This window comes from Channa argus, chromosome 7 (assembly GCF_033026475.1).
Source record: "Channa argus isolate prfri chromosome 7, Channa argus male v1.0, whole genome shotgun sequence".
Classification (NCBI taxonomy): Eukaryota; Metazoa; Chordata; class Actinopteri; order Anabantiformes; family Channidae; genus Channa; species Channa argus.
In genome coordinates this window covers 26843793-26862379 of record NC_090203.1, presented here as the reverse complement: position 1 = coordinate 26862379, position 18587 = coordinate 26843793, and the positions used below count along the sequence as shown (strand labels likewise).

General features: G+C 40.6%; 2 protein-coding genes across 2 annotated transcripts in view; both read right to left on the bottom strand.

Annotated features, from left to right (window-relative positions):
• Positions 1-8354, bottom strand: part of dyrk1b (dual-specificity tyrosine-(Y)-phosphorylation regulated kinase 1B) — a 48866-nt gene extending 40512 nt beyond the window's left edge. Inside the window, exon 1 of the mRNA XM_067510213.1 lies at positions 7643-8354. The gene's annotated coding sequence lies outside the window, so the exon portion shown is untranslated. The remainder of the gene's footprint in view (positions 1-7642) is intronic.
• A 571-nt stretch (positions 8355-8925) lies between these two features.
• fbl (fibrillarin) lies at positions 8926-18587 on the bottom strand. Its single transcript, XM_067510218.1, has 9 exons — positions 18457-18587; positions 16293-16409; positions 15913-16056; positions 15629-15723; positions 15136-15306; positions 11169-11301; positions 10829-10941; positions 10297-10442; positions 8926-9367 (listed from the first exon to the last, which is right to left on the bottom strand). Exons 1-9 carry the CDS (start codon positions 18464-18466, stop codon positions 9343-9345), a joined length of 954 nt encoding a protein of 317 aa, XP_067366319.1. The 5' UTR covers positions 18467-18587; the 3' UTR covers positions 8926-9342.

Sequence of the window (18587 nt, the reverse complement as noted above, 5' to 3'; positions counted from 1 at the left end):
GCCAATTACCAGTTTGTCAGTCTGTATCTTGAAGTCCCATGGGATCTTAGCTCTTTCATTCTCAACTACCGTTGGTGCTGTGTTCCATTCTGACTTTGACATACTCGGAACAGGGGTTTCGGTACACTTGGTTATGCCATTCCATGTGTGCCCTGCCTGGTATGGATAGACCCCAGCCTCTATTCATCTTGTATTTAGAGGCTGCTCCTGTGCTGCTAGGATCAGTGCCTATGAGTTTTCTTTCAGTCAAGCCACTGGTAGGATTATTCAATATCAGCCACTTCTTCTATGGATGTATGGATACTATGCAAGGGCTTGTCCTTCCATGATGATTCCTGCATCCCTTGCTCCTCTGGCTTCTGCTGCCTGAGGTATTCACAAAGCAGATCATCACATTTGGCCATCTTCCTGATGTATTCATGGATCTTGGTTTTTTCATCCTGGATAGCAGCTATGATGCTAACTAATCCTCTGCCTCCTGCCTTCTGCTTAGTGTACAGTCTCAGGATGCTGGATTTGGAGTGAAACCTTCCATGCACTTATCTTGATGTCAGTGGAATCTATCTCCTGCTCCGCCAGCTTAATTTACCAACAGGGTACCTGATGACTGGGAGGGTGTAGGTATAGTTGCCTGAACTTTGTTCTTCCCATTGAGCTGACTTCTCAGGACTTGCCTTACTCTTTGTAGATACTTGGTAGTAGCTGCTTTCCTTGTTGCCTCTTCATAGTTACCATTTGCCTGTGGGATCCCAAGTTCAACATTGCCTACAGCTTCCCTTCATCACTTGCCACTCAATTTGGCCTATGTCTAGGACAGCCACTGATTGCAAGGAGACAGATCTGCAGATAGACCCGGGTGATATATACATTGTGAAAATGACAATTTGGACAAAAAGTGGGCAGCACTGTGGTAGATTAGTTAGCAGTACCACCTCACAGCTAGAAGGTTACAGGTTCACACCCTGGCTGGCTGGAGCCTGTTTGGAGTTTGCATGTTTTCCCACTGCTTGCATTAGTTTCTTTCAGGTAAGCTGGTTTCCTCCCACAGTCCAAAAACATGCATGTCAGGTTGATCGAGTAATCTAAAATTGTCCGCATGTGCTAATGTTTGTGTGTCTGTGTAGGTCACTCTGTGGCCATGTGATAGACTGGTGATCTGTCCATGGTGTAACTCTCCTCTTGCCCAATGACAGCTGGGATAGGCTCCAGCCCCCCGTGACCCACGTAGCATTGGGGATCTTCATCTTCACTTTCATTTTGTTTTTGGTATTAAACAGTGAAGACATTCTACCTTTTTAGTCTATATGCCAGGTACAGTAGCTAATACTAGCTAGCTGTGAGAAGAATTAACTTGCAAAGTTTATATCTTACTGAAATTTATATCTAGTTTAAAGTTGATATCTATTATACTTTCCTACTACTCCTAATATGGTTTACAGGAGGGTGACATCAGCCATGTCACCCACGGGGCGACTGTAACTCAGGAGGTAGAGGTCATCCTCAATCCCAGGGTTGTTGATTCCATCTCCAGCTCCTCTGATCACATGTCACAGTGTCCTTGAGCAAGACACTGAACCCCAACTTAGTTGGTCCCTGTGAGTGTTGGCCAGCTGTATAGCCGCCCTCCATGGATGTGTGTGTGTGATTGTGAGTGCAAATGGGTGAATAAGAAGCATTGTAAAGCACATTGGGTACCAATAGGCAGACAAACCATTTATGACCCAGTTCTGTGTCTTTAAATCACAACTGAGATTTGTTAAACTCAGACCTTAAGAAATCTGCGTGTTTCCCTGATTGGAAACCAACTCTGTCTCTGCGCCTGGGCAGTATGGAAAAAAGTCTTATCATAATACTTTTGCTTATATAGGTCAATATCAATAGTTACCACAATATAATTCAAGTAGTGGGGTGGAAGTGGCTCAGGTGGTAGAGTGGCCACCCACCGACAATAGGGTCGGAGGTTGGCGCCCCACTCTTCCCGACCACATGTCGAAGTGTCCCTGGGCCAGACACTGAACCACCAAAAGCTCATCCCCAGCCACGCAGCACCGGTCCCAAGCCTGGTAGAAATTGGGGAGGGTTGCGTCAGGGAGGGCATCCGACGTAAAAACTGTGCCAACAACAAGTGGACTAATGATCCACTGTGGCAACCTTGAAATTAGAGGATAAGCTGAAAGGACAAAAATAAAATAAATAAAAACACAAATATAAGTTAAGTCATTTTTAATTAAAGATACTGACAAACCTTTCTTAATCAAAAGGTGCGTGATTGGTGTGGTGGAATAAATTTGACATTTGTTGATTCCGGTTTCTATAACAACTTGTAAATCATGAATGTTTGATTTTTCTGTCTGATTTGTTGCCAAACCCTTTCCAAATGACAACAAAAGATCTATTTTCAGAATTAACTCTTCCTTAAACATTTATTTAAGCTATAAGCTTGGCCTTCCAACATACGTTTTCTGTTTGTAGACTTAATAAATGGCATGTGTGCAAACACAAGGTCACACAGCTATATAGTCTGGATATGACTTTTTTTTTTTTTTTTTATGAAGGAGAGGAATTATTAAATATTATTGACACCCTATGGCCAAGTCCTATCTCCTAAGCAGAACCGCACAGTCTGTCTTGTGCTTCCTTGCTGTGCCTCGCAGCTAGAAGGTTTCAGGTTTGCATCCCCGACCAACCGTGGCCTTTCTGTGTGGAGTTTGCATGTTCTCAATGTACCTCCATGGGTTTCCTCTGGGCACTCTGCTTTCCTCCCGGAGTTCAAAGACCTGCATATTAGGTTTATGTGTTGGCTCTAAATTGCCTGTAGAATGGTTGCCTCTGTGTATGCCCCGAGATAGACTGGCGACCTTTCCAGGGTGTACCCTGCCTCTCATCGTATGACAGCTGGGATAGGCTCCACAAACTAACGATGGGCAGTGGGGAAATTTTTGCATATTTGCCAAACCAATATTTTTTGAGATCACAACTCTTGAGAAGTGAGCCTTATTATAATAATTCGATTTTTGTGAGTGCAGTCTTGATTTTTTGTTTTAGCATATATGCTACTGAGCAACTTAATAGGAATGAAAGGCCAGCAGTAGGGCATCCAGTAGCAATGTTACACTTGAAGAAAACTATTTGAAACAGTATTAACCTTTTGAACTACAAGTATCATGGCTGCATGTTTTGGAGACTCGCTTCACAACACAAAAAAAGTCATATGACCACTCTTCTGAAGCTCCTGAAGTCATAATCTTATTAGACAAGCATTACGCTGGCTCTAAGTACAAGATAGATTCCTCATTACGTTTATTCTGAGTTGCAGTGTATTTAAACGTTATCCAATTTCATTTCATAGTTAAGTACACAGTGATTTTGCCATTAGATGTCACAATTTTAACTGTGTCAAATTCTTTGAAACACCATTTAACACATTTACTTCATATGGATTTAGCACTTCAGAAACCTTCAGTTTCTCCACCACTAGTAACGCTGTTTTCATAATACACCAAAGTCTGCTCTGTCTGTGCTAAAACAGATTATCAAAATGGAGCTCTCTCGATAGTTTCTTTTTTGTGCAATTGGTAGCACAGTAGTCTGTATTTTGCTTTTCTGCATTGACTGCAGAACTTTTGAGCAACTGTAAACCAGACACTACCATTTTTTTAACAACAGTATAAATGGTGCAGTTCCCCCTCCCAAAAAACACACCTGCTTTGATTAGGGAAATGTCAAAAATCAATACAAAGCGTATCCTAAACAATATCGAATGTCCAAATATTTATTTTTATGAAATTAATATCATTGTCTTTGCTCCATCCAGCCATCCCTCTACCTGATCTGCTATACTCTTCTACAGTAGAAATATTTCGTTTGCTGATTGGTTGGGAGGGTGAGCCTTGCTCAAAAACTTTTACAAGTGAATATCTAAGCACTGCTGCTGAAATTATTTTGGCTTGAGAAACTATGCTTTTATCTAAAGCTAAATTAATGAATGAATAAAGATATGAACAGAGAGGAAAAAAATCTGAGAGAGGAAGTGGAGGATAACAAGACAAATGTCCTGCTGTGTTAGACTATCAGAGTCCACAAAATGTTCTTGTCTTAGTGGTGGTGTTATTTAAATTTAAAAAAAAATAAATAAATAAAATCTGTTGGGAGTTTGTGGTCAAAAGACACACTGCAAAACCACTACAGTGGTCAAAGCATGGCAAAATTTTACATTGTATCAGTGGGATGAAGTGTTATCTTGGAGTGAGAGGGAACACAGAGTTTGGCACCGAGAGAAAACCAATCCCTAGACACTCCACACCCACTGTGCAGCAATTACGAGATCTGATTTTAGACAATTTTAAATGGTATTAAAGTTGATATTTTAGCTCTGGCATTTAATATCCTATATTTATTGTGTATGTATGTACACCCATCAGCCACAGAAGTAACACCAGGCGGTGGTTTTAATATAAAGAAATGTTTTTGAATAAAATTGTTATGAACTGATAAATACTGATGTATCATTATGGGTTAACCACCTGTCAACACATAAAATGGTTAAAATCAGCTCCACCTTTACAAACAGTGATCTTTGACCCTATTTTTTTCCTTCCATGTATTACCTTTGGCATAAACAGTGTTGTTTGTGTTGTTTAACCCATGATGACAAGATCCAGCATTTCCATGTTAGAAATATGTTGTTTTCTTAGTGGAGTACTTTTAATTTTGTACTTTGTAGAATGTAGATCATATGTTTAGTATTATTACTTAAGTAGTAGATTTCAAGTAAAATTCTTTAGGCTAATACTTGCACTTTTACTTGAGTATAGCATTTGTGTACTTCTATCACCTCAGCATACAATGTATCACATTTTGCTGCATATGGGGCTGTGTAGCTGCAGACTGTTAAGAGTGACCATCCTGACCCTTTTCCTCCATGACATTATCAAGACCACCAATGGTAATGTTGTGGCCAATCAGTGTATAGTAGCTTCAATATATTGTTACATTACAACTTAAAATGTATAGGCTTAAACGTTAAACAACAGGAAATAGCATTTCCTCATGAATAAAAGTCTAGAGATATTATAATAATGATGATATTATAAGACCCGTTTAGTCCACTACTGTGGCGAGTACAGTACAGATAAAGAACCATATATAACCATATATAAAATGCCTTTAGGATGCAACTCTTATAACTACTCTGCAGCTAGGTAATCTTATTTTTAAAACACCTGAACACGGTTAATCCTTACTTTTAGTTTTATAAGTTGTCAAATTTGAGTAAAAATGTAGGCATTCTTGGATAATTGTAGGATTCCTGTGTAGAAGGCAAATCTTGTCTGATCTACAGCATTCTGCATCTGGGTCATCACAAGGCTGTCCTTTCACCTTGTAATACATCCTGTATACTGATGATTGCAGAAGCTCCCATTCTGGACACTATATGGAGGTTGAAAATGATTGTGAGACAGTTACACAGGAGTGACTGTAATAATAGTCCTGTGCTAGATGATTTTGTTCAGTGGTGTGAGAACTCCTTTTTAAAACTGAATGTAACAGTGATTTTAAAAGAAAGCCACATACTCCTAATCAAAGTATCATCAAGTGACAGCTCATTGAACAGTTCCAGTGATAACTAGGTACCCTCACTGCGAGTAAGATCACTTTCAATAGGAATACCAAAGCCAGCAATGACTGCACTTCCTAAAGTAGTTAAAATGGTTTTGGGTATCTGGCAAACTCATACTGTTCTACACTTCCAAGTAGAAGACTGGTTTAACTTTCTCCTTAATAAGCTGGTTTGGAAATGTCTCTATTGGGTACAAGAACAAGCTATTAAATGCAATGGATGATGGCTTAGCCTTGGATAGGGGTTGGACTTAGTGCGGATATGGTAATCTTATTTTTAAGATGATTGACTGGGGTGATATTGACTGGACTGTATTACTAGTTTTACATTACTCTGTTGCTGCAGTGTATAACAGAACAGTGTATCATGTTATGGTGATGTTTCAGCACTTCTCTGTTTATTTGTTCTGTGCTCTGTGTAGTCTTTATGTAATGTGCTTCATTTTGAAGTGTGTAATTTGTTGCCTGTAGTAAATTTAACATTAAAGTTGAAAGCTGAGGGTGGTAAATGCAATCACAGAAATCAAAGGTTCTATAGATGGGCAGGATGGAGGGGGCAGCTAAGTGGCTGTAGCACATAGACAATACTGTAAAAAGGGGCTAATCCTGCAGCTGGACTCAGGTGCTTCTTCCAATAGTGACTGATTTAAACTAAGCAGCAGGTTCAGGAACATCCAGTAAACATTCATTCTTAAGTGAGTAAATGTGTCCCTTCTCCAATCTAAATTGGCTGTTGTGGCCTATGTAGGACTGTTCTGATTAAGTGGACAATTTCATTAAATAATCATGTTCATTAATAGACTTGACTTAAGAGGAGAAATAAGGAAAAGCCTAGTGTAAAGCAGACACAGAGACAATGGTCTATTTTGAAACTTAAACGTGTTCACAAGAAAAACTGTAACCCCAACTCCAGGTGGGTGGAGGGCGGGTGGCGACAGCATCCCTGACAAACCTTATTTAAATCAGCAAGAATTTCAGAACACAACATCTACTGTTGAGCAACGACAGCCAGGGGACCACAAAGCCCCATATAGACCGTGAGATGTCAAGTCATGATGCTTCCAGCTGTGCGTCAGCACTGCTCTCTTCATAGACCTGTTCTTGTATAGGAGCAGCCATCTCCCGGCAACTGAGTGCCTGTGTCCCTCTACTCCTGGGCAGGGTAGGGGCTGGGGCTGATGCGGTAACGTTAGCTAAGCTAGCGGTTAGCGTTAGCTGCCACAGCAGATGAAATGCTGCAGATCTACAGAGGACAGTCGGGGGGTTTGCCGGGTGGCTGCTGTGACACCTAAAGCCCTCGCCTTCCGCATGCCAGACCAGGATATAACCACCAATATTAACGTTAGACACTACCAATACGTCTCGTTTGTGCAGCAACCCATCGAGCCCATCGCTCTCTCCCGTTTTGCTCCGCCGGCATCCTCTCCTAATGTATGTGGTGTCGTGCGTTAACTTGAGGCAGGTCGCGATACCACTGCTACTGAAACTTGCCTAGATACACACACTGATCGCATCAATCATTAGCCTATTTATGACCAACCCAACGCATGGTCAATTCGCCAGATGGTTAACGCTAGTTGTTAGAAACGACTCAGTCACAAGGTAACGTTAAACTAGAAGGGCAAGGGTGGTTAACTAGAGCCTTGGAGGACACTGCATGCTACTAAACAGGGTAACGCTGTGTAGTCCATAACCACAATGCACACATCAGCGACTATAAATACGGCAGCCAAGATTTAATTGTTCAAAATGGTCCATTGTCCTATGTCGACGTCAACCCAGCTATTTCATCGAAGCCTGCATCTTGCCCCATTAGCCATCTGACCAGCTGTGGCAGAGGAATGGGGACACGAGGCCGGGTGACAGGGGCAAATAATGTAAAGATGGGGTAACGTTATGCCACCAAGCAGCTAATACCACAGATCGACCGTCAATCCTTTAACATATATTTCAGAGACATGAACCAATTAGCGCCAAATTCATACATGAATGAAAAAGACAATGCCGACCGGCTATTTCTTACCTCAGGCGGTGTGTCGAACCAAGTTCCGCGTAGCAGCCATGTTCGGAACCCCAATCTCCCTCTGTCCACACGAACCGAGCCCCCTCCCCCGGGTCTGTCTTCCTTCCTTCACAGCAGAAATCCAAAGAATGGGTTGCGAAATGATTTGCCTTTAAAATCCCGGAGAGATTACTTTCCAGTAAAATTGCGTTATTCTCTGGAGCTCAGCGAGCGGGATGTCGATGGGGACTGATCACCGGCGCAGCACAGCTAGCCGTGCCTAAGGGGAGGTGGGCAGCCCGCCGCCTCAACCACTAACACCTCGAACTCTTTTTTCTGCCTAGCGAACTTAATTTACTTGTTCGACATTTATTGTCAGATACACGAGAAAACACCTTGCCACTGCTACGTTGGCTACTTGGATTTACTATCCCGTCAATTTTTAAAAATTAATTTAAAGGCAAGAAGCTAACATTAGCTAGCTAGCTATTAGCTAGCATGCTAGCAGTCTAATAAAACACTGCCATTGGAATTTGAAGACAGTCCGCACACTGCAGGCTGTTTGGCGGGCAACGGCCAGTCGATGGACAATACAAGCGGACACTATGGAAAAAAAACTAAATGTATTTAAGCAGGCACAGCTACATCTAACTCTGTTGGCCAGCCCCTCCGTGATGTTAATATCGGTCAAAGGAGAGGGGCTGCATTGAGAGCGCACTCCCGACACCAGGCAAGTACGGCCCAGCGCGTTCCAGAGAAATTTCCCACAAAATGGCTGCCAAAACAAATCCACCGCGGACAACTGAACTGCTAAAAGTTAGCCTTCAAATTAATACATAGTTGCGTAATTATCTTTTCTTTCATATAGCAAAAAAAAAAACACCACAATTACACGGCCGCAAAACCTAGGGCGTGTTTTTGGGGGCTTCCTATAAAGGGATTTTTCGAAATCTGACTGGGTAAATGTTTTAGGAAACCTGGTTGATTCCCTCTGCATACATTTACCATTTAGTCCGTAAACTTAATCTGGTAGTTTACCTAATATCAAACACAGTAAAAATGTCCATGAAACCAGTAAAATAAAGATGGCCTTCATGAAAGATGAACATGTTCTTTATGATGGTCCTAGTATTTGATCATCACCATCACTGGATCTATTGGAACTTCTGTAAATGTTTTCATTCACCTTTTCCTTTCAAACAATATACTTGATCTGTAAGAATGACAATTATTTCTTACAGAAAAATGCCAACACACAGTTAAATTCCCTCTCATTAAATAGACAAACATCACAAATCCCAAACAAGAATTAAACATTTTATTAAAACAAAGTTGCCAGTTTGGGGGGAAGCCTAAGTTGTAAAATATATACAACAATTCAGCTTTATACTCAGCCAACACAAAAGTTATACTAGTATCAAATAAGTGAAAAAGGCACCATCTATATTTGTCTGTACACTTAAAACACACACACAGGGTCTGTTTACTATGCTAATATGAGACAGCCTTTGAATTAACAGTTCTTTACCTACAAGGTAAGCATTATAGTAGGTCTGCCAACACAGCCAAATGGTACCCTGTGCATATGTCATACTTTCACACTGCACAGAAATTCTACCAACAGGCAAGAGGAGAAGAGGGCAACAGACAACACAGATGGTACAATTCAAAGAAGCTTTGTAGAAACTGATAATCCATCTCTAGGAGTTTTCTTCCACATCTCATTTCTTCGATTTAGGTGGAGGTCTGAGGAGAGAAAGATAAAAAGGTTACATGGGAAGTATTGGTATCTATATAGATAGATATATCTATCTGGATATAGATATCTATACCTATACACACACACACACGTGATTGGAGCAGTGGTGACAGGGTCTGGATGTTTGTGATGACGTGTCACAAAGACTAAACTGAGAATATTAGGAGAGTAAACTGCAAAAGCCCAGTTATGGAGCCTGGTTTCAGTATCGCATGCATATGGTCCCAGAGGTTAACTTGTTTAAAATTCCTTATGTGCAATTCACTGCCTCTTTACTACCATTACTCACTTGGGGTTTTACCTAATCCTACATAACCAGGCTACCTACATACACTACACCTGTAGTAGAAACCCTAAGGCTATACAAACTTATCTGGAAGAGAAAAAGAAAAAATGTACAATCATTACCCAAACTGTTTTATATAAACTGCCACCACAGTTTACAATGAGGGATACTGAACAGCATTCAAGTTGTGCTCACATCCTAAAAAGTGTGTAGGATTAGATCATCTGGATAACTGCTGGTTTGTTCCAAGACGCTGAAAGGCTGACTGCTCCAGTCTCTTAATTAAACTAAATTTATAAACAAGTCTGACCAGTACAACACTGGAATAAATTATACAAGTTGTGTCCAAAGCCCAGATAGTATAACCACAGCTGAAATTCTTATTGATTATTTATATACTGTTTTGTGAAGGAGAGCCTGACCTTGTAACCAGAGCTCCAGAGCTTTATTGTCTATATTTGAATATTGTATATAAATTTGTAAACTAGATACAGTGTATAGTAAATTATCTTGAGCCAATTGTTTACCTATAAAAAAAATAAAAATAAAAAATCACACACACACACACACACACCCCTTTTTCACCAAGACATCTGTGATTTTCTAAAGTGAAATAGGTGTTCAGGGTACCTGTAGATGCCCACTACCACAGCATGGTCCCTTTCGTAGGGTTCCAGTGTGAGCTGTTCCTGTGGTTTCATGTTCTCAGCACTCATCTTCTTAACTTCTGAGGCAAACACTGCCTCTGGAGCTGCTGTTGAATCTATACAGTTAGCCTAAATTAAAAAAATAAAAATTAAATAAATAAACAACTTTAGGGTCTACGCAACCGACAATGAAAAAAAATGGTTACATGGAGCTAAATGCAGCATCATGTGCAGTTTAATTACAAGTAGTACACAGAGAGGAGCATTCTGCACCTTTACGTAGTATCTGCAACATCTGATTACTCTACAAAACTTTGTCAGGGTATGAATTTATCCCAAACTCTTTGTTGCTGCACCAACCCAACACACAACTTCCAATACACATTCACCTCTCCTAAATTGTTTTATACAAAGTAGCTTTGCTCACTATCAAAATGAGTCACAATACTGCCAACTACTGACTCGTCTTTAATATAATGGGCAAATACTGAATGACTAAATGTAAATAACTGTACCTTGATGGAGATAACAAAGTGTCCTCCATTCTTCAGGAAGTTGTGCGCATTCAGAGCAACGATTCTTGTCTGGTCAGGTTGGGCAACGTCAGCAAATATCACATCCACCATACCTAACAAGAGAAAGAGTTTAACTGTCTGGACAGAATAATCTGAAGCAGACAGAACAGCTGCTACCATGCTCACAACTAGTGTTGGTGTATTACAAAACTATGACAATTGACTGACTTTTTCACAACACATCAACAAAAAACTATGAATTAACTATGTTTAGGATTTGCTACATTATTAACCAAATACTTACTAAAAAAAAAAAAGAAACAAAAGATGAAATACTTACCAACCAGCATGCGATATTTGTGTGGGTGCCGAGCATCTTCGATGATTGGAATGATGTTGGTGCGTTTCTTTGCCACATTAAGAAGATCACGACCTGACCGATGGGAAAACTCCACAGCATAGACCAACCCTTCCTGTAACGCAACACAAATGGATTAAATTATTTGTTTGTAACAAATCTCAGAATCAAATATTTAACGGCATCATTACACTAAAGTGAAGCTTAGCTTCAGGTTACCTTCAAACGGAATTCATACTTGCATGCAATCCTTGCAAAAAGCATGCAGGGATTAGTGATATGTCGTTCAGAAACGAGCAAACTCTAAGAGCCAACACTTTGTAGTGAATGAGAAAAAAAGAGCCGAATCTTCAGCTGCTCCTGCTCAGCTCTGCTGAGAATCCGCACAGACTGACTTTAGTTTGATGGGCACAACATGCGGTCACCACATGCAAGGACAGAGTAGGATCATACAATTATGTTAAAGAAGAAAGGGGGGCCAGATATATCATAATGTTAATACTTTGGCGTTTACTTTTTTGATTTATTTTCTGTTTATGTGTTCAGTTGTTCATTCTAAGGTTTAATTGAAATAGGAGTGGGACAACACGTGGACGTAATCAACCGAACAACATTGGTGCTCATTCCGGTACCACGTAAAAACACTTAAACGTAATTTAACAATCTATAGAGAGTAAATAATAAAAAAACTCGTTAAACAGTCATAAACATGGAGAAAAGTGATGATTTCAGCTGTGCCTGCAGTTCCCCCAACTATCGTTACGTGTTCACCACAAAAAGCTTGTTGGCTAATTGCTAACTGCTACGAACACGTTAGCTTACATTGACCTAAAGATGGAAGTTGGAAAAAGCTGTATTTTCTGCAGTTAATCCAGTAACTGTTCAAGCAAATGTGCCACAGTCTCGGGTGGACGCCGAGACAGTCACAGTCCCAAACCAGGCAGGACTCTATAGCTGTCAGCAGAGAGTCCCCATCAGCAGCAGACCGAGGAGGACAGGGATCAGTGATAGTGACAGATTTCATGTATATTCTTAAGTAAATTGCACCACAATCCTTTAACTTGAATGGAACAAGCTCTTGCTTCAACTATATGGTGGAAAGTCATCATATTACTAGTTAAGACTGGCCTATTTTTCTGGAAGGAATATTGGCCTGCAGTGCATACTTTGCATTATTATACAGAAACATAAATGATTAAAAAAATACATTTTTACTTTTAAGTAAATTAACTGTTATGTTATTATATGTGAAATTATTGTAGCGAGCCAAGAGGAGCGGTCGCTGAGACTCGGAGTTCTGTTGTTTAGCCAGTGGGCGGAGTTTATGTTGACGCCATGACTGAGTGCTGCAGCAGTTTACGGCCTCCAGTCGCTGTTCCATTTTTGTTGTCTTACCCAAATAGATCTGTCCTCTAGGGGTCATGTGTGGGGCACGAGAAACTGAAAGAAACCTCACGTGGAACTTTGCTCAGTCACAACGTCGCATAATTAAGTTGTTATATATTAATTAAAAAATAAGCTTAATTTGAAAATAATTTATAGATTAATCAACAAAAAAGTAATCGTTAAGTGCAGCAGTAGATTAAAATGGTAAATAGTAACTGTATATAAAAAACAAAAATGAGGATTTTACGTAAACACTGAACAAAAAATTGCTTACCAACACCGAGCCATTCATAATTGCTAAATTAGGCTAAAATATAAGGCTCAAGAGATATTAATTAAGAGCCACCTGGGAGCCATTTTGGAGCCGTAAGAGCTTGTTCTTTTAAGGGAGCCGGGCCAAAAGAGCTGAATCTTTGAAAAGAGCCGGACCTCCCATCACTAACCCATATGCTCCTATTCATCTGACCACTGAAGACGCTGAAGACGCAGGCACATTTCACATATGCTCACTGCAAACCATGATGGCAACTCTGGACGCAACAACGAGAAGAAGCGCTCTTTTGTGTCATTTTAGGGATAAAGTCAAAGATTTATGTGATAAACTATGTGCCAGTGTTTCACATGAGCATTATCAAGCAGGGCTGGGCTGGTTCCTCATCTATACTTTCACAGTCTCTCCACAATGTATGTTTCCACATTATCATCGCAATGTGTGCAGGCGCTGACATTGTTGCATGTACACATTGCATGTTGCATTTTGCTGGTTGATACAAATGGAAAACTTGCATGGTTCTGATATTCCACAACTAATCTACAGGATTAGTCTGTCTGCCTGCCTTTAACCGTCTTCAAGGAACATTCTGTAAACATTGCATTCCCACTTTTAGACCACAGTATCCTGATTTACACAAAGCAACTATTAATTCACCACCACCCTGTGCTGTGGTGGGAATTAAAACAAATGCCCTCAAAGTTACTGCTTGCTAATGCTACCAGACACAACAGGGGCTACTGTGATTGAGTGGAGAGTGAAATGAGGAGACAGATGCGCATCATTTAAAAAAAGACATATCAGAGAAAACCACAATAAAAGTAAACATTTATGAACCCATAGTAATGTTACACAGGGCTTTACCAAATTAGTTTGCAATCTTTTTGCTTTATAGTTTAATTTGTTTAGTTTGTTAAGTAACTTTACAGCTCCAAACCTGTATCCATGCTGCACATTTTAATAATGCCAGTTTTTTTTTTTTTTTTTTTTTTTTTTTTTTAAATCGGTGGTGTTTTATACTTATGAATAAACAAAGGAAATAGGAGACATAAGAACATTTCCAGCACTAACAAAATCACTCAAGAATGATTAACTCTTTCCAAATAAAGCTATTCAACTCATCTGGTAAACATCACAATAAATAATATTGCAATGTCAGTTTGTTCCAGTTTCATCCAGCCCACTAATGTAACCAGGATTCTACTCTGCTTTTCCCACATGATAAAAAGCTGCAGACAGGACAAGCAGGGTAAAGAGGCTGAGTGAAAGGACAGATTATAACACGGAGCAACGTGCCTCAGTGTTTTTCACCTGTTTAGGTGGGATGCAGCATTTGTGTGTTTATCGCTGTAGGACCGGGTGCGGTGTAGTTGGAGGTCTAATTTAAAGTCTAGTCTAACATGTGCATGTTTTAGATGATGCCATCGTGTAAGTCCCATGAACCAAAAGATGCATAGTGATTCGCTAAACTATGCTAACCCTAACCTATTCTAAAAGGTTTCATTAAGCTACAGAACATAACCGTCTTCCCAGGACTGTATCAGATGCGGAAAAGCTGTTTCAGAGTGAAAATGCAAGGCTGTTGAGATTTTCAGAAAACCTCAGGTTGTAGGAGGCTGTTCTCAAACAACCCCTTAGGTTTTAGAAGATGTTTTTTTGGGGGGCACCTTAGGCTTCCGTAGGTACACTAACCTTATGACAGGAGAGACCTGTAACTACGGTAACTGTACACAGCAAAGCTGGCTGACACAAATCAAGTAACTGAAAATTACATTTTAGTCAAAAACTAAGCCTAACTAAACCCTTGTGCCACAATTAACAAAGGAACACAGTTTTTATAAAAGCCGTTTTGACACCTCACATGGCTTTGACAATAAGCTACGTGAATAGCAGACATGCATAATGTACATTTAGCTTCTAAACACCACAATATATTTTTTTGTCCACATCAGGGAAATTGAAATAAACACATGCCTTTAATATATAAAACAAGCAGTTGGTTTACTTTAGTGGCACATGCACACTTGGTGCACTAGGGCTGTGGACAGTCCATATGGACACAAATGTATGGGCCACACAAGTGTCTGTACAAGAAAAAGTGGGGTGGTGGTAAAATTTTTGTCATGGACGCAGACATCTCAAAACACAAAGTAAACTTTGTATCTTTTTGGAATGACAATTATTCTAAAAAGCAAAAGGAAACCGATTTTACCCCCCCCCCCCCTCGTAGGTTGTATTGTGGGGGACTGTATTAAATGAGAGTATTTAAACCTGTGTGTGTGTAGAACTCACCGGTCCAACTATGTCAGAAACATGGGACACTGTGGTGCCAGAGGCAGCTCCCAGGTACATGACCTTTGCTCCAGGCTTGATGTGGATCTGGTCTATTCCTCCCAATATGGCTGCTGCCAGCTTAGAGCGGAATGGATTCCAAGCTCTGTATTCAATCTTAGTCTCTCCTTCCTGATCCAACACACGCACACACAAAAGAAAATTAAGAAAAATAAATAAATAAACACAGCCAATGTGAACTCTGGTCACAGTCTGGTCATAGCCACATCTCAAACGACATACACTCTTTCAGACTCACACTAAGACATCAAGATTGTCTTAGAATTGATTACTGATTGTCACTGATTAGAGAACTGAATAGTTTAATGTAATGCAGTAAAGGCTGGTGATTATTAAAAAAAAAAAAAGAAAAAAAAAAAAGGAAAAACACATACATGCATTTATGTTCAATTTCTACTGTGACCAACTAAGCTGTTGTGGATTCAAATCTCACCTCCACATTGATCCTTTTCTCTCCATACACAGACTCTCCTATCACCATATTCTTGGTCACCAGCGCATCCTCCTTTCCTCTGCAGATGAACACACCTGGGTGCGCGCACACACAAACACACACGAGCCTTTCACTACTGAAATCAGGCAAACTTGTTGGGGAATCAAGTCAGATGGAAAGGATGCGACCATTACTTTGCCTAGAGGTTTTACTTTAGCCATACATGGATGTTTGAGTTGAAGGTAGAATCTGAAGGGAGTCAACTAAAGAAAAGTAATACAAACCTTCATGTCTGTGTGGCTCAACCAAAACTTTCTTTCCTCCACCGAAGCCTCCTCTGCCCCCCCTCCCTCCTCTCCCTCTTGGTGTGCCCCGGCCACCTCCTCTGCCTCGAAATCCTCCACCCTCCGGAGATTTGAATCCTCCACCTGAAAATGGATATTGTTAACAGTTGTTTCAACAATGTCTGTTTTCTAGTCCAACTAGCTGCACATGCAGTATTATCAGAATCAGCTTTCAGTCAAAATGCACTGAGTTGCCAGTGATAAACTAAACATGAGTGTAAAACATAGCTCAGTTTATGCTGTGCACATGTTTTTTGATGAAAATGTCACATTTGAAAAACTACATCAACATGTGGGACAACCCTGGATACTCTCCTCACCTCTTCCTCCTCCTCGCCCGCCAAAACCGCCTCTGCCTCCAAAACCACCTCGCCCACCAAAACTGCCTCGGCCGCCAAAACCACCTCGGCCGCCGCGGTCTCCCCGTGGACTGAACCCTTTAAGACACATTTACACATTAAGAGATTATGTGGGCACCATATAAAACCAAACACAGACCATGTTACCTCAGTGATGTGAAAATGTCTGAGATTGGACCTCTCACTTTGTGTGCAGGTCTCACATTATTGTTTTCTGGTGTTTCTATAGAAGCTGTAGCTCTAGCGAGTTAACAACCAATATTGTGTGACAGGGATCTGTTGATGCATTCAGTGTGCATCGGTGTCGGTCACTTGTGTTTTGGAAGAATTCAGAGCCAATATGCAATTACAATGGGTAAAAATTACTTATCGTTGCACAGCTGCTTCTAACGTTGATCATTACAATGTTTCAAATATGCAGAAGAACAATCTACTTGCCAGTGATGCTTATCTTTATCATAAGGCACATAATGTTATAGGGGAAGAGTGTATAGTCCAAATTCAGTTACTCAATTTCCCCCTATAGGTTCAGATTGTGCTTTATTTTCCACTGCCCTCACCCTGCTTTGGAGACACGTTCTGGAAGTTATATGTAGTGTCACTTCAGGATGTATTACCCTAATCAAGTCCCAGGTGCTAGCAGGGGGATGCAGTAGGGGCTTGTTGGGCACAGTGTCACCACTGATCGGTTAGGGCCTGTTTACCTCCACACATTTTTTTTCATTTTAAAACACCAACTGTTAACAGCCTGAAGTGACACAACTACGCATTTATCCAGTATTAGTAGAGGTAAAAACTCCACTTTTAAAATGCACTGAAATCCTGATCTTCTTTAGAATCTACCCCAAATTTGGATGTATGTGGGAAGGCAAATGTATAAATAACACCATCCAGAGATCACCCAGAATTTATCCACAAACTCCAAGTACAAAGGCTGGATAAATGAGTGAGTTTGGTCGGGGATAGAGCATGTTGCTCTACCCTGAATTGTCAGGATGATTTAAAGGGTTAATGAGCACGTTAATTATCTTTTTTAAATGCATGGCTTCGATGTGCTGTAAACAAAACACTGTTTCCTGTAGCATGCTGGAGTTTAAATGTTAAAGAGGCTTATATACACTTTATTTGGCCGTGACTGTGTGCCGTTTGAAAATGGTGGGTTAGGTACAAGGTAATACTGTCCAGCTATTACCCACTGCTGATCATCTGGATGAGGTGTGTTCAGTTAATGCAGTGGTAGCTGGAGAACAACAGCACAGAGCTGGAGTGACAACCTCTGCATTATCATAAATATATGTAATGAGCAACTAACAAAAGAGAAGAGGGAATATTCAGTGAAAGAACAAACCAGAGGGACTATATTTACAAGTTCCTGTTAGTTCTAGTTCACTAACTTACTGCAGTAGAAAACCCATCATATAAAAGATGGAAGAGATAAACCAAGGAAACACTCGGTTCATCTACCTTATTAACTATAAATTGCATTGCTAAATTATTTTAATAAGCAAGAACTTCTTCTAGCCTTTATTTTACAATTGCAGCCTGTTGCAAAGAAACGTTTCAGACCAACTGTACCGTACTAGAATTTGTAAGCAGGAAGCAGAGCGTGGTAAACAGTCAGCAGCACATGGATCTGACCCGGGCTAACGTTAGCAAAAGCTAACAGTAATTTAACATTGTATGTCGCGATTTAGCCCCGCAGCACACGGCACAATAGCTCGACTTCAGAGATGTCCGTTTTCCCCTCAAACAGCACGTTACTTTATACACGAATCGTCCTTTCTGTTGGGGCCGTACAAATCGCGGATGGTGCGAAGTTTAGCGCAGAAGCTCAACACGTGTGCGGACCGACATTCACAGGGCGCTGCGGGTGAACGGTCAATTTCTCTAAATGAACGTTAGGTTGAATTTCAGCGAGCCTTGAGTGGACTTTAATCAAGGTGTTCACACAGTGGGCAGCAGTCTCCTTCCAATAAATAACAGTTTGATGTAACAGTGGAACAGAGCACCGTGGTGGAGTAGGCCGAACACACATTAACGCCTTTAACTTCAAATGCAAAACCACGTTTGCTAAGTCTAAAGTTTAACACTGATTTAAAACCTCAGAGTAACATAAATACTGTACCTGGCCTCATGGTAGCTGATGTAAAGCGTTAATTTAACGGTACCAGCGGAATTCTTGTCGTCCTCTTCAGCCGTAAGTCTCCGTGTGACCACATGTGCAACAGCTACACAACTTCTACGCGTGTTCGGAGG

Bases quoted from the DNA above. Each gene is read 5' to 3' on its own strand.
- fbl (XM_067510218.1), bottom strand. The intron at 15,724-15,912 runs GTTTGTATTACT...GCGCGCACCCAG, and splicing joins TGAGCCACACAGACATGAAG to GTGTGTTCATCTGCAGAGGA. The intron at 11,302-15,135 runs GTGAGTTCTACA...GTTGCGTTACAG, and splicing joins TTTCTGACATAGTTGGACCG to GAAGGGTTGGTCTATGCTGT.